At 35.2% G+C, this 16,897-nt stretch overlaps 1 protein-coding gene across 1 annotated transcript in view; it reads right to left on the reverse strand.

Annotated features, from left to right (window-relative positions):
- Positions 1-718: 718 nt before the first annotated feature.
- Positions 719-16,897, reverse strand: part of LOC310638084 (translocating chain-associated membrane protein 1-like 1) — a 28,132-nt gene continuing 11,953 nt past the window's right edge. Inside the window, exons 4-11 of the mRNA XM_083358832.1 lie at positions 14,348-14,464; positions 14,196-14,254; positions 13,348-13,432; positions 12,903-12,973; positions 12,246-12,350; positions 9,227-9,370; positions 8,159-8,316; positions 719-4,344 (exon numbers count right to left, since the gene is read on the reverse strand). Coding sequence (XP_083214958.1) covers positions 4,271-4,344; positions 8,159-8,316; positions 9,227-9,370; positions 12,246-12,350; positions 12,903-12,973; positions 13,348-13,432; positions 14,196-14,254; positions 14,348-14,464 — 813 coding nt within the window. The 3' untranslated portion in view covers positions 719-4,270. The remainder of the gene's footprint in view (positions 4,345-8,158; positions 8,317-9,226; positions 9,371-12,245; positions 12,351-12,902; positions 12,974-13,347; positions 13,433-14,195; positions 14,255-14,347; positions 14,465-16,897) is intronic.

The raw sequence follows: 16,897 nt of genomic DNA on the forward strand, positions 1-16,897 counted from the left end.
AAAATAAACAGTCCAGGTCATAAACAATAGCAACAGTCCAAGCTACAAAATCTTCTTACCGGTCCAGAGGTCAATATACAGTTCAGGTTTACAACAGTAATAAACCAACAGCAGAGCAAAAACAGTAACAGTAGAGATCAGTGAAATCAGAGAGAGAGAAGCTACGTTCCTAGCTTCCTCTTATGGCCATGAGAACACTTACACACCCATTGGCCAATTAACTTCTTAAAGACATAGCATTATGGTTAATATATTTTCAACCCAACATTGTAGGCTAACACCATATGCCTAACAATTTCAATATATTTTCCTTCCATAGAATCCAAGCCGTGTGTTTAGTTTACAATAATTTTGTTACAACTTGTGCCTTGAGATCACATCTGAGATTTTGGAATATTCTGATGAATAGCAGACTTATAATGAGAAAAAATATATAGAGAACTGCATTAGATCTTGGCTACAAATGCTTGTAGTAAAGGCACAGAGGTACTGTCACATGAAAATGTAGACAATCCCTGATATTGTTTAAACTTCAAGTCTTGGTTCCTGAAGAGTTTCAGCTCCTATATAGAGTATATACAACTAATTAACTCTTACCTTTTATCCTATCAACTGATTTTAAATTACAATCTTGTCTGTTAGAAATAGCGAACTTTCTGTGAATCATTTCTTATAATCCAGTATTTGCAAATATTGTTTAGAACATAACAAAACAAGCTTAAGACACAGGGCCACCTTTTATTTAACATTTGATAGTACATAAAACATCCATCTGTGCAATCAAGTGTAATGACACAGGACAGTATGATATTCCATTTATATTGCTCCCATGCTGCAGATTTTTTTACTTAATTCAAAGAAACAAGGTGTACACGCACGCACACACACATACAAAATGTTTGCATTTCAAGGATATTTTAGGTAACATACATTTTAAAATATTTCAGTTTAATTTTCTAGAATTTAAAAAAGGAAATTACGTAAATTTCTGAAGTGTACAGGGATAGAAGAGATTGTAGGCTAAGTTAAACAGTTAATTTTCATAGCAATACAATAGCTGAACTATGATCTTCTATAAGGATGTAATTCTAGCCACAGAACAAATTGACTCCATGGGATAAAAGGCCACATCTATTTCCTAAAATTTTTTATTACTGATAAATCTTATAGTATTCTGCTTTGAGAGGGAGTTTTCCATTTTCTTTTATTTGAAATTAGTAACATAAATCACTTTACATGAACACAAGTGTTCATGATTACGATGAAGATATAACCAATGTCCTATTTGTAACAAGTCCAGAAGCACATATATATGTGACTAGAGAAAGCAACATCTGACAAGAAGTACAATGAAAAATAATCAGAAGGGTTTTTTAAAGTAAAACGGCTACGAAGATTAAGGTTCTATCAAATGAAATGATTATATAAATAAATTTCCATCAAAAAGATTAAAAATGCTCATTCTACAGCAAAATGGGTATTATGAGGTCAGCAGATAAAAATCTTAAAACAAATTGATACACAGATGACAAATGAAGAAAATAATCAAATCTGGAATAGCATTTTGCACTAAAATGTTTAAGTGATACAAATCCCCCCCATTTCACATAATGAAAGAACGATTTCATCTATATGGTAACATCTAAATACACGTGAATTTATTGAATGCTACTGATAAATTTTTTAAAAATGTAAGTCACTTGTTTGTCACAGGAACATGGTCAGGAGGCAAGGCAAGGTAATTTCACAATGGACTGTGAGGCAGCTATTTTGACTTCCAAACCATTTTTAACTCTTATTAGTACTTTTAAGTGTCAAATATTATTAACAAGTATGGCAAATCGTAAAAAACAATAGCTTGTTATAATTAAGGTACTTAGAATGGAGAATGTAATAGACACAGTCAGTCTGTGTCCACATAAAACAGACATCTTTGGCACTTCTGCTATTTGTGCTCCCAGTGATGAATCTATAAATATTACATTGTGAAATGTTTATGGTACCTAGTTATTAAAAAAAAACAAAACCAAAATCTGATGCCTAGAATACCCCCGATTGCAATGTTAAGGCAATTCATTTTCTCTATGGCAATGTAGCCCTGCTGGCTTTAGTTAGCAATCCAAAAATCTGAAAGTGCTAGGAAAGGGAAAACTACTGTACATGTAGCATGACCTGGAAAAATATGCAAGTTATATTTTTGAATTGCAGCCCCCAACATCTTTCACTTCACTTCCTATCCCTAATTTAACTGAGTAGAATTTTGTTACATTATGGCGATGCCTGCAAAGATGAGCATCAGACTAATAAGGTATATAACGAATATAATTTTAGTAATATGTAGACTATCAGCCTTCTCTGATCCGATGACCTACAAATATTTAAGACTACCGTATATTTCCTAACATCCCCAGTTGTTAAAGAGATATTGAGAGACTCCCAAAGATTCTATTGGTGAAGACTTCTCTATAGTCTTTACAGCATCCTTTTTCCAAAAGGCACTCCTCAGGTATTTTGGAACTATAACTCAAAATATCCCAGCTACCATAATAATAAAAAATAAAATTGATAGAAATTCTGGGAACCAGAGTCTGAGATCATAGGGATAATGGCAGGTTGATAATAGCCACTTGTAGAATTCATTTAGGTTTAAGCAATTATTGGAGCTTTTAGAAATTCAAACAAGGATGGAAAAATAATTAAATCTACATGGCCTTTATTCTTTGATTAGCGGCTGGTGCTACAAGACTTACAAACTGACAAGATTCTAATTGTTTCATTGTGAATTATAAAGTAGCCATGGAGTTCGAACTCTAGTTTCATAATTGCAGACTAATCCCACTTTAACTAAAGAAAGACTACTCCAGATAACCTGAGAAAGCAGAAGACAAAATCCTTAAATAGAAATTTGAAAATAGTACAACTGTTTTAGATCTAGAAGTCTATATTCATAATGCAAAGAATCATGAACTCGATTCTATGAATCCAGTAGAACTTCTAACAGTAGGTCCAGTAAATCATGTGGCATGACATATATTTAAAAAATCCACTATGAATGTTTTCCATGCCAGGTTGCAGTGTCTACAAGGGTAATAAAAGCAATTTCCAAAACGCTGTATAGTTTTGAATTCCAATCAATTGTTTATCTCAAGTACAATTTTTCCAAAAGAAGGAAGAAAACCTGGTTTGCTTCAGATGTTCTGGACTTCTGTCACCTCTAACTAGTATGGTTAATTCTGGAAGGCACCAGTTGTCCTACCCTTTTGAAAGAATTATATCAGGAGATTTTGGCACAATCAAAAATGTCCTGTTACTTAGCAAATATGTGTATTTATGCTATTACAATAAGCATCCAAGGAAAGCTATTATTTGGTAATAAAATCTTTTGGTATGATGGAGGATCAGACCAAATGGCAAAATTATATTGCAGGGCCTGGTATTTTTAATATTGTTTTCTGACAAAAATGCAGGATTTATGAATGTCTTTTTAGTATCTAACGTTACAACCTGACATTTTTTCACTCTAGGAAAATAAATTTCAAAATGTTTTTAGTTCTGCAAATTAAATATTATGTAACAGTTTCATGGATCTCTAAATAAACCAGCACTTTTTAGCACCATACTGAAAAAGCATGTAGTTTCAAATATTCTTTTTTTACAAATACTTCAGAATCCATTAATATAAAACCAGATTTTTGGAATTAAAAAGGATTCCATTCTTCAAAATTAAGCATTAAATTATTACATGATGGGAATTGTTTGAAAGCACATTGTTGGATATGCTAAACTGAGATTTTCTCAAATTATAGTATTAACTGATGTTCTAATGACAACTCCTTTAACCAAATGGAGAGGTAATAAAAAATAATTTGTCCTCTAACCTAAAAAGGAATTTCAAGCATTTTAATAAGGTGTATAGAAAATTTAGAAAAAAAATTACATTTTATACAATGAAATAAAGTTCCAAATAAAAGACAACTGTGATTTATTAGATTCCTCCATGCTGTTCTATTAATATTACAGCATTGTAATTAAGAGGTCAGGCTATAATAAAATATCCTATTTTCAAGATGATTGTGTTAAATAAATGATTTTAAAATAATATTGTCATTGTAAGTTTGTTTTGATGAACATACACTTAAAAATATATTATTTTAACCAATGTTCTTTAGCCCAAATATCCAAATACAGTTCTATGGTCAGTGTAATGCAGATTTTCTATTTAAGGTGAGAAAGTTTTCAATTAAATCAGTGTCCTCTATATCTGTGCTCTTCACAAAAATTTTGATCTTCTTTTCCTAGGTGATATGCCCTCTTCAGATTTTATTGTTCCATTTACGAAGTTAGCTATAGTACAAAAAAAAAAAGATAAACACAATATTAGGATTGGGATAGGTGGTATTAATAGCTATACATGTAATAAACAATGCTTTTATTTCAGAAGTATAAGTTAGCAAATTGAACATATTTAACATATACATTTTTTTTTAATCCCATTTATATCCCGCCCTTCTCCAAAGACTCAGGGCGGCTTACAATTTAAAGCACAAATCAATGTGCTTAGCAATATTTAAGTTAGGAATGCTAATACTTTTTGTGGATTATATCAAATAATGTTTTTCTAATAGCTTCTGCTTCATCTTGCTTCTATAACCTACTCTACACAAGGAGTAGAGTGAAGTCAGTCTTTTTATGTAATATTGGATAAGGTATGGGCAATGATTAACAGGATCAGGTCTTCACATTTTCTTACCTGAGGTTAACAGAAAACATAATTAATGGAAATGGAAGAAATCATGTGCAGGAATATATTGTTTTGTAATGACAAAATAAGGCCTTAAAGCTTGCACAAATGTAAGGTACACATTTTACTCCTAAATCTCACAAAAACATGAGTAAAGACTGGGAAAACTGTGGGTTAGCCGTCACTCCTTTATGCCCACATTAGTGGATTAGCAAATAGTTGTATGCAGAAATTTAGGCATCCATGGACAAATAGTTTTAATCTGTGATTGGATGGAACCTGACACAACCTCTACAAGGTACAAAGTTAAAAATAACATCTTTTTACAAATTTGTGTGTGTGGTATTTATGTGCTGTTATTGCAGATTCAAATTAAAAAAGGGGGGCAGGTGAAGAAATTTGCATATCTTTTCAGACAACAGTTTATAATAACTCTTTTGGTAGAAATGATAGTTTCCAAATCTTTTTATTCTGGATTTTGAATATACTTCCCCACTCTCCCTTACAGAACTTTTTTAGTTCAGAAATCATCTGAGGACCACAAACATCATTCCAAAACGTTTTTCTTAACTTGAATAGTTCTGTGTAATTTCCATTTATCAGTGATTCTTATTTAGCTGAAAACATTTATAAAAAATATCTGTACAGATTCCTATATTGAGAGAATTGTGTTCAAATTCAAACCTGCTTAGCAGAGTCCATTAAACAATATCCACATCTTGAGAAGCTGGAAGGCTTATGATATACTTTCACCTGTGGAATTGCTTGACATGTCATGGGGAGCAAGTGACCATTTAAATCAGAAAACGGCCTCATGAGCCAAGGAATAATCACCTGTCCCCTGAAGACCAATAAAGAAAAAGAAGGGGGTTCTGTCAGGTTTTGGATCAGGAAAAGATGGGTGGGATTGGAGACGGTCAATGATAAGTCTTAGATGAGGGGTTAGGCAAGACTAGTAAATTAGTTTTGTCTGTATTTTATATTTTTAAAAATGTGTTGTGTTGAACTTAATTTTCTTTTAGCACTTTTAACAAAAATTTTAAAAAATTCTGGAGTTAACCAGTTTTTTTATTTTTTATTTTATTGATTTATTAAATTTATTTGCTGTCAATCTTGCTGTCATGTAAATCTGGGCGGTTTACCATTGGATGAAACTATAGTATAAAAATTAAAACAATACAACAATGAAGCAATAAATACATTAAAATTAACAAGAAATAGCTAAGATGTAGGAGGGATATATAATAAAAGTGGAGGTGAGATCTTCTAGTTAATCCAATAGCCACCTCCAGGATGACCAATGGCCTTCTAGCACCTATTTCTACTTGGCTGAAATACTGACTCCCAAAGTTTTTGTTTGGCTTCACTTTCTGTATTTAGCCCACATAAGTTGAAGATTTCCCCCTCAACTCTCTCTAATGGTTTCCCAAAGGGCTAGTGTACGAGGGAGAAAAGTCGTTGATAATGAAAAGGTAGAAGCAGTAAGAAATTTTCTAATCACTGTTCACCCCAGGAATGTATTTTCTCAGAATGAAAGCACCTTTGACAATGACGATACCTTTCCTGGCTAATTATATGCCTAACAAGGCAATTACTTTTGGGGTACTATCAATACTACCTGAATAATCTGAAAGGGTCACTTTTTCTGAATCAGTATGCAACTGCACATAATTAGAAAATCTGCATACAAATTTGTAGAAAGATGTCACCTTCCATATTTTATGTCTTTCCTGTATAATTGGGCAGAGCTGGCATGCTCCAGATCCCATCCAATAAGTAATGGTATGAATTAGAACTGGGAATGACACCTTTCTGTTGTCGTCCCTACCCTCTGAAGGAACATTTGCCCAGAGATCTATTTCAAACCTGTCTGAAAAAGCCCTTAAAATATGGCTCTTTCCCAGTTGGGTCTTAGGTTAGACTGTGTTATTGGCCCCATGTACAGTATTGTCTTCTGGCCTTCTAGTGTTTTTTGCTTGTAGTTTTAGTAATATTCTTAACATTGTACACTGCCCAGCGTTACTTAAAAAATTAATACAAGTAGTCCTCACTTAACAACTCTCTGGTTTAGTGACTGTTCCAAGTTATGAATGTGCTGAAAAAGTAACTTTGTTCCTTCGACTTTTGCAGTGTAACCAGTCACGGGATCAAGATTTGGGTGCTTTGTAGCCGGTGGGTGCTTACAAGTGTTGCAGCATTCCATGGACACATGATCATAATTTGTCTGCTTTACAATAATCTTGCGACTAACAGAGTCAATTTGAGAAGGCAGCAGTAACATTGTGAGTCACAATTAGGTCTTGCTTGATGATTGCGGATAACTACAGGTAGCTTGACAGGCGTGGTGAAAGAGAGGTCATAAAGCCATATGATGTCAATAATAATAATAATAATAATAATAATAATAATAATAATAATAATAATAATTTGGAAGGGACCTTGGAGGTCATCTAGTCCAACCCCCTGCTAAGGCAGGAAACCCTATACCATTTCAGGCAAATGGCTGTCCAGTCTCTTCTTAAAAACCTCCAGTGTTGGAGCATTCACCACTTCTGGAGGCAGGTTGTTCCACTGGTTAGTTGTTCTCACTGTCAGGAAATTTCTCCTTAGTTCTAGGTTGCTTCTCTCCTTGACTAGTTTCCATCCGTTGCTTCTTGTCCTGCTTTCAGGTGCCTTGGAGAATAGCTTGGCTCCCTCTTCTTTGTGGCGGCCCCTGAGATATTGGAAGACTGCTATCATGTCACCCCTCACCCTTCTCTTCGTTAAACTACACATACCCAATTCCAGCAACCGTTCCCTATATGTTTTAGCCTCCAGTCCCCCAATCATCTTTGTTGCTCTTCTCTGTACTCTTTCTAGAGTCTCGACATCTTTTTTACATCGTGGTGACCAAAACTGGATGCAGTATTCCAGGTGTGGCCTTACCAAAGCATTGTAAAGTGGTATTAGTACTTCATGTGATCTTGATTCTATTCCTCTGTTAATGCAACCTAGCACTGTGTTGGCTTTTTTGGCAGCTGCAGCACACTGCTAGCTCATATTGAAGTGATTGTCTACTAGGACTCCGAGATCCCTCTCACAGTTACTACTATTGAGCAAGGTACCACCTATACTATACCTGTGCATTTGATTTTTCCTGCCTAAATGCAGAATCTTATTGCATCACTTAGTAGGAGAGTTGTCAGTCCCAACTGTGGTTGTTAAAAAATGAACATCTGTAAATAAACGTTTAACTTTGAATTATATAAAAATCATGTCAGCTTTTGATCATTTAGAGGTAACAATAACATTCTATACCACAATTCCCCATCCAATATTTAAAAAGGAAACAAAGTGTGTAATTTAACTAGCAACTGTTACTCTAGTAATGTACATTTGTGGTTTTGATACCGGTATAAATATGAGGGCTATACTTACATCTGGAGGACTCTTTTTTTGTTGACTTAATTTTTGTGTTTGGTTTTTTCTTAGGAATTTGATTCTGTGCATGTTCTCTCCATTTCTTTAACTGGAAATTGATGAATTTCCACATCATCCAAGCCTGAGTCAAACAAATTGCAGCCAGACAGCTAATTCTAATTAGTTTAACATAAAAAGTTATAGTTAGAATAATAGTGTTATGGTTTTTGAGATCATCTCTAAAGATGGACAATCCAAAAAATAGTTACTCATACAATCCAAATGCTTTCTGATCATACGCTAGCACATATCACATGTCTTTAAAGAGCATAGATTTCTAGATACTATGACATTTTTAAGATCATGGCTATTACAGTTGGAAACTGTATTTTGCATCAATATTGCTCCAATTTACTGTATCAAATAGCTGAAAATTTCTTTTCCAATAAGCATTCAAGGCAGAAAATATATGAATAGATGATATATAAAAATGGATTTTGTTATTGAAATTTAACATGAATATATATATTTGAATGCATTTGAGAATCAGTTTGGTCTAGAGGTTATGGTACCAGGCTAGATATAAGAGGCTTTGAAATTTAATCCTGACCTAGGCACAAAGCCACTTGGATGATTTTGAATCAGCCACATTCTCTCAGTCTTAGGAATGGCAAACTACTTCTGAAAATGTTGCCAAGAAAACTGCTAGTTTAGACTGTTGTCAGGAAACAACAATTATCGGAGGGCATCCTTCCTGCCCTCAAAAAAGGCACGTATTGGAAAAATAGAAGATAGCTATGAACTTTACAGTGGTACCTTGTTTGCTATTGGGGCACAAAAAATGCTGAAGTTTCACATGTTACAAAGAATACAGTAATGCATTCTTATGATTGTTTAATATGACCAACATTACAAGAATAGACTTAAAGTTCCTGAGATAGGTTTACATGTTATCTTCCAAAATAAATGGTAGTTCAAATAGTAATAAGAATAAAGAAAGTCTATTTTTCCTAGCCACAATTTTCTACTTTTGGATCTGTGAATGTAAAGAATATTCTAAAAAAGCTATTCCATAAAAACGTATACCTAATTGTGAGTATGTTGAAATTTCCTTCTGCTACAGAAAAGCCAGAGTTTTCTGCTTTTGTGAGACCAAATCCAAAGGTGAGAACTGACAAAGTTAGGGTTAAAAGACGAGCCATTACAAATAAAAGTGCCCAAAGGGTAAATCTGAAAAAAAAGACAATTATTTCGCTATCAGTTGCTTTATATCACTAAGTAATATGAGCACAGCTGTATCATGGGTATGACCAATAAAAAAACCTTATACTTTTGCTAGACATTATAAGAGCATATCCATGACATCACGCATTTTAACAGAAAACGTTACTTTAAAAACAGTAACTACCTCATAGAATAAAAAGCAAAGAAGAAAGCAAATCACTTTAAAGGCACAAGACAAATAAAATTCAAATCTTAATTTTAGTTGAACAAAAGCACTCTTAACCAAACATGCAAGTGAGAAATCTAGGTCTGTGAAGAATTTCTGCAAAATCAGTATGTTTGTATGAAGTTTTCAGGAAGGCTAACTGCTTTTTTTAACAGGTTTTACTGATTTTTAATATTTACATGTACATGTATTTGTGAAACAATATGGTGGTTGGGTAATTAAAATAAGAACTAGCCATTTGTAAATAGGTCAGGTTACATCAACAGAGATGCCCTCTCTAATTCCCTTAGTGATTATATAGTCAAAATAAGCAAGTTAATATATTTCTAGTTATAACCTAGTCAATCAACAAAATTCAAAATATATTTTCACTAATACATATCAAAACCCTGTTTTTAAATTTTATCTAATTGCAATAGGATATTCTAGAATAGCCTATAGTATATAGAAAAAAGCTTAATTTTGGGGAACCCACAATTCCCTATTTCAATAAAGAATAATTCTTTTGTCTACAAAACTTATTTTGTTCATTACAAAACATTTTTGTTTTAACATTAAAGTCTAATTTTCATCTTAGCAAATCACCAGTTATTAGAAATATATTTTTTGCCTTAGCCGTTCAACAATTATTTAAATACTATCTTTTATATATAAAATTCTAGATTCTATACTATAGTTTAAAAATAGCCACTGAATATTCTATAAGGCAACTTAACCATACATCAATTATTAAAATACCATCTTTTGATATGTCATTCCAAATTCTATAATATAGTTCGGAGTTACATTTTCTTTACAAATCTAAAAATTAAATGTAAAATCAGTGATATTTCTTAGAGATTTCCCTTAATCCATAAAAATATATTTTTATAGTCTATCTTTAGGAATCCCAAAAAGGAAACAAGTTCAGTCTTTTAAATATAACTCTTGCCTTCCTCTTGTGCCAATCATACTTCGCTCTTGGTATCTTTAAATTCTCAAATGTATCTTCCCTTTCTTCCTAGACCGCTTATTTGAATCCAGGGAGCGTATCCAAATGTCCCCTTTGTAACCATTGTATTTTTGCTTTGGTAGTTCGGTTTTTGGTGGTTGATATAATTGTCATTAAATCAGTCAAATCTTTTTGTTCTTCTAATTCTGTCTGGGTTAGGTAGAAAGCAGTAGCTGGTATTATGTTTGACATTTGATTAATTTAATTCTCAATATAGTGTATTTGAAGGCCTTTAGTGTCTTCACTCTTGGTGTTGCTTTCTTCAGATGCTGTTACTTTTTGGCTTGTAAGTTTTGTAGTTGCTATTAAAGTTTGGACTTTAAGGTTTTCTGTAGATTGCTTTTGTTGTTCTTTGAAATCTCCTATTTTAGTGTTAGTTTCCACTTCTATTTGGTTTTGGGTTATCTTTTCCTCATTTACAGTCAGAGTTTGATTTGGTGGCTTTAAATTGTCAGATTTTTCTTGTAGCTTGGCTTTAATTTGCTCTGTCATTGCTAAGATCATATCCAGTATTAGTTTATAATCAAGTGGTGGGATGTATTCATCCATTTCGTTGTTGTTTGCAGTTAAATCTTCCATGGAGGCTGTTTTAATAATAGTCAAAGATTTTCCAACTCCTGGAGAATTGTATTCAGTGCCAGGTGTTCCCACACTTATCTTCAAGAACAGCTCCATTGTTCAGTCAGCTTTCGGCTTTAAGATTTGTTCCCAAAGTAGATATTCGCCGTTTTCTCAAAAAATGGGGAAGGAGATTTTCAGGAAAGTCCCACAGGAAGATGATTAAGGGAATAGGAAAGGTAAAAGCTCACCCAGGTCCTCCAGATTGCTTCTTAGTGCTAGGTAGTACTTTTGGCTTTCGGCAGGGAGCAGCTTAGTGATCGGCCATCTTTATGGCCGGTCTCTTATTCTTTGGACCAAAGGAGATGATCCCGCCGCCCTTCCGCAATCGCAGGGAAGTCCTCCTCTCGGTAATGGTCCCTCCAGGGCAACTTTTGACCCTTTTGAGGGTCCTCCAAACAAAAAACAGACAGCAGGAGACAGACTGTCCCTGTACATCTGGAAGCGCCGTGCGCGCAAACCGGAAGCCTTGGAAGGCTAACTGCTTTTTGAACAAAATTTTAAAAAATCAAAAGGAAAAGGAAAATTTCTTCATTCTATATTTATTCTATGTTTCAAATTTTGGGATTGTGCATTATATTGGAAACTTCAACCTTTCCCCTCCCCCCCCCAAAAAAAAAACAGAAAACACCCTACTGGCACTATAAATATCTTACATTAGCAAAACAATGATTATTAGTGAAATCATAAAATGGATTAAATAAGTAGTTGATACAAAATTATTCAACAGGGCCCGAAACTAAATTTGGAGGAAAAATTTCTAGAAATTCCACTGAAAATGAAGTGTGGATGATAGGTAGAGATCATTTTAGTTATTTGTGAAAAGTCATGATCTCTCTTGGTGATATATTAAAAACAAAACCTTTAAGACCAATCTTAAATGAACACAAGTTTTTCAAGTAATCTGATTCTAAAATGTTTTTCATTTTTGCAAATATAGTAAAAGAAATAATAAACTACAGGCTGATATGGACTAAGAAAACTGTAAAAAAGGAAACTAAATTAATTATCTGACAGTAACAGGAAAATATAAAAAACAAGATTACCCTTTCTGTTTATTCTCATCACTGAAGTAGAAAAGACGTGAAGTGTGAAAAATGAGCTCTACAAGATAATGAGGTATCAGCAAAATTAGACCCAAGCGCTGAAGGCTGAAACAGTAAAAGTAAATATTTCATTCTGAATAGTATTCATTCATTAACAATGTTCAACAACAATTAGGTTCAGTGTATCTTACATATCAGAGAATTAGTTGTGCTATCAGGATGAGCATTCTATGGCTTGTTAAGACATGATCAAATCTGATAGATTAACTACGACACAAAAATACTAAATATTTTTTCTTAATAGAATATTGACAAATAGTTTTTGAGTTACAACCGCAACTGAAACCAGAATTTTGGTTGCTAAGTGAGTCACACACAATTTTACAACCTTTTGTGCCATGATTGTTAAGCAAATCTGGTTGCCAAGTGTCCAAATTTTGATCACATGACTGGGAGGCTTTGGTGACAGTCATAAGTGTGAGGAACAGTTGCAAGTCACTGTTCTGAGTGCTGTTGTAACTTTCAATGTTCACTAAGCCTATGGTTGTAAGTTGAGGACTATCTGTAATATATTGAACAGTATTTTAGACAATATAAAAGATAAATCCTTGATGGAAGTTTAGAAATATGATAAATAATAGATAAATAAATGCTTACTTCAAGATATAGGCACCAGATATATGGGCAATATAAAGACAAATATAGTGCAACTGTCTTGGAACATCTTCCTAGAAATACAGAATGGAAAAGACAAACATGTTACAAAAATAAAAGCAAACATTTTAATATGTGTTAGTTTTCCTTGTTCTGTACAGTTTTGCATTGTAATTTATGAATAGCTTTCTTATTAAAAGCAAGTTTTTCAGTTTTTTTTCAAAAGCACTATTAACAAGGGCATAAATAAACTAAAAGCCAAAATAATATACTGCATTATCTTACCTATCCAACAATATATTCCTGTATAGTATGAATCTCTTACCAAGTTGGTGGAATTACTTTTCTCTCATTATTTCTTTTCCTTATTTGAAATATCATACTATAGCATTATAAATGAAAGTAAATAAAAGAAATATAATGCCTGAATTAAAGTTACCATTTATACCTTTCTTATCTTTTGGAAATACAGTTCTGGAAGTGCATGGAGCCAATAGGCAATTTGGGAAATATAGAAGAATTTAACCTGAAAACTAAAAAGAAAAGTATATGTATAAAAGCTGTATACATAGTATTCAATAATTATCATTGCCATTCAAATCGTCATAAGAATTAAAAGCTATGAACCCAATTTTAAATTGTTTAGGTAAGCCAAAATTGTTCAAACAACTTCATAAATTGTTTTTATGCTTCCACTTTCCCTCTGTAATCTAAGATTAGAAAGGAAGTTTGGAATGGCTAAACTTAAGCCTCAATAAAGCATTTCAAACATTTTCAAGAAAGTGTTAACACTGAAAAAAAATCCATTCTTTTTGGACAAGGAACGGGGAGGTAGAGAGGAGGAGGTCAAGACTAGAAATTAAACACACAGTGAATATCACTAGAATCTGCATTTAAATTGAAGGATTTTTAAAGAAAATAATATAAGATAAAGTATGTGAATAGTTATAGAACAGTAAGAGACATAAGATACTAACTGTAAAGACTTTTGCAGCAAGCAATTGGAAGAACAATGTACAGGTGACTAGTTGAAACTTACACATACATTTTTATACATTTTATACATGCCAAAAGGGCCTAATACTAATTAACACTTTGTAGAATTCACTGTCTAAAAACATTCATATCCTAATATAAATGCTTTAAAAATAGTTCCTTGATAATTGGTTCATAGATCTGCCCATGTTCCATCTCTAATACTCAGATGCCTGGGAATTAATAACCTAGATATGTTTGTTAATTTGAACAAGCAAGCAAAATGCCAAGCACAAATAAAAGAACAAATAAAAAGCTTACAACATATGAGAATGAGGGTAATCCTTCCATAACAAAGTTGGATTTGTTGTAAATTCTTCCTAAGGAGAAAAATATAAGGTTAAAGGATTTGATATAATTTAGGCAAATGTTCATTTAAATTAATTTCCAAAAAGATAACTTGACTTACTTACTGCAGACAAAATACTTGCTCCCCATACAAATGAAAACAAGTAGAAAAAGGCTAGTTGTCCTGACTCATTGAATTTGCTATGTTTTGTTTTTGACAAGTGGAGACGTCTATTAATTTTCTAGGAAAAAACAAACATCAGAAGTATTAATTTAATCATGTTCAATTTTTTTCTAGTGAATATGTTATCCTCCCCAACAATAACGCCAAATTATCTCTAGTCCAGCATTTATATCCCAATACTACAAAATGCTAAGCTGGACTTTTCCCTTCATATTTCTTATTAGGCAAGTGAACGTTAAAGTATGACCCACAAATTGTAATAATCGACAGACCAGCCCTTTGATAGCTGCTGCTTAAGTGTTAGAAAAACAAACTACGTATAAAGCAAATTACCACTCTTTGTGCCACACAGGCATTTGAGTTTCACAGTCCAATCTAGAACCCAAGACTATATGCTCCAAATGAATTTGTCTTGGATCTTAATTTGTCTTGTTTTTTTATCTATATACCAGCTGCACCCACCCCAGCTCCGGCAATGCAAAAAAAGTCATGATACGTTGTGACATGTCACATGACGTGGCGATTTTGACACTTGTGCTCTATACCAGTGATGGTGAAACTTTTAGAGACCGAGTGCCCAAACCGCAATCCAAAACCCACTTATTTGTCACAAAGTGCCAGGGCTGCATCAGCATTGTGGTGCCTTCAGGGGGATGGGTGGGTGTGGCTCACTGGGTGGACATGGCTGTGATGGTCACAGAAGACTGGGTGGGTGTGGCTGGGATGGGCATGGCCACCTCGATATTGCTTGTGGGGTGGACACCTTGGGGGCCGGGCAGGGTTGGGGGAAATCCAGGGGGTCTCTGGCAGGTGGGGCGGTGGGCAGGCGGGGTGAGGTGAGGTGGAACAGGGGTGACATTGCCACAAGGTAAGGCGAGGCAGGGAGGCTGCTGCCTGACACCATCGGCCTCCACACAGAGGCCAGTGAGCGCATGGGGGACAGTGTCCGTCAGCAGCCACAGCCTACTAGCCTCTCGACCGGCGCACTCTGGGGCTCCGCAGCCCGCTGCCAATACTAGGCCAGGCCCCAGCAGCAGGTGGAGTGAGGGGGGAGGCATTTGATGCAGACTGCCAGACGCGCTTACTCCGTCCCATTTATTTTTGCTTGTGGTTGGAAAGCAGGTTGCTGCTGGTTATCTCCTTGGCCCCCTTGCAGATCTTGCCCTTGGCCCATGCATGGAGCCTGTTCCCCTCGCGCACCCAATGCACCTTGGCCCGCTGCTGCCAGCAACTCATGCAGGTCCATTAGGCTGCCTCTGCCACCCAGAATGGCGGCCCTGCCCAGCACAAACGAGGTGAAGCGGCTGGCTAGCAAGCTCAAGTAGAGGTGGTAGAGCACGCCCACGCCCAGCAAGCCAAAGGCCACCCCGAGCGGGGAAAGCCAGATCCCCATAGGTGCCATGCCCCCCCAGTCCCGCCTAGGATTGCATGCCCCCCCCATCTGTGCTGGGCCTGGGTGGCCACAATGCCAATGGGGATCTGGCTTTCCCTGTTCGGGTGGCCCTTTGCCTGCTGGGCGTGGGCATGCTCTGCCACCTCTACTTGAGCTTGATAGCTGGCTGGTTTGCCTCCTTTGTGCTGGGTGGGGCTGCTGCTCTGGGCAGCGGCAGCCTAACAGACTTGTGCGAGCTGTTGGTAGTGGCACGCATGCCCACAGAGAGGGCTCTGAGTGCCGCCTCTAGCACACATGCCATAGGTTCACCACCACTGCTCTATACTATGCTTTCACATTATCTTTCTTAGCGGATCACAGTTTGCATGCTGGAACACAACAGGCTCTGAAACACAATCTGAAATTGGTTTTAGTCTTAGTTTTGTGTGTTCTGATAAGCATAATTTCCTGTTTGGCCTAACTCAAGGCTATCCACAGGATATAGTCACAACTTATGACAGCTCATTATTTGTGTAAATTATTCAAATTGCTAATAAATTCGAAATGATCATTTCAGCCTCCCTAAAAAAATCTTTATTAGCAAATTGAATAATTTACATATACATACATACATACACACACACACACATACACACACACACATACATACAGTCATGGCCGAAATTGTTGGCACCCCAGAAATTTTTCCAGAAAATCAAGTATTTCTCACAGAAAAGTATTGCAGGAACACATGTTTTGCTATACACAGGTTTATTCCCTTTGTGTGTATTGGAACACAACAAAAAAGGGAGGAAAAAAAGCAAATTGGACATAATGTCAAACAAAACTCCAAAAATGGGCCGGACAAAATTATTGGCACCCTTAACTTAATATTTGGTTGCACACCCTTTGGAAAAAATAACTGAAATCAGTCGCTTCCTATAACCATCAATAAGCTTCTTACACCTCTCACCTGGAATTTTGGACCACTCTTCCTTTGCAAACTGCTCCTGGTCTCTCTTATTGGAAGAGCGCCTTTTCCCAACAGCAATTTTAAGATCTCTCCACAGGTGTTCAATGGAATTCAGATCTGGACTCATTGCTGGCCATTTCAGAACT

This window comes from Vipera ursinii (assembly GCF_947247035.1).
Source record: "Vipera ursinii genome assembly, chromosome: 3".
NCBI lineage: Eukaryota > Metazoa > Chordata > Lepidosauria > Squamata > Viperidae > Vipera > Vipera ursinii.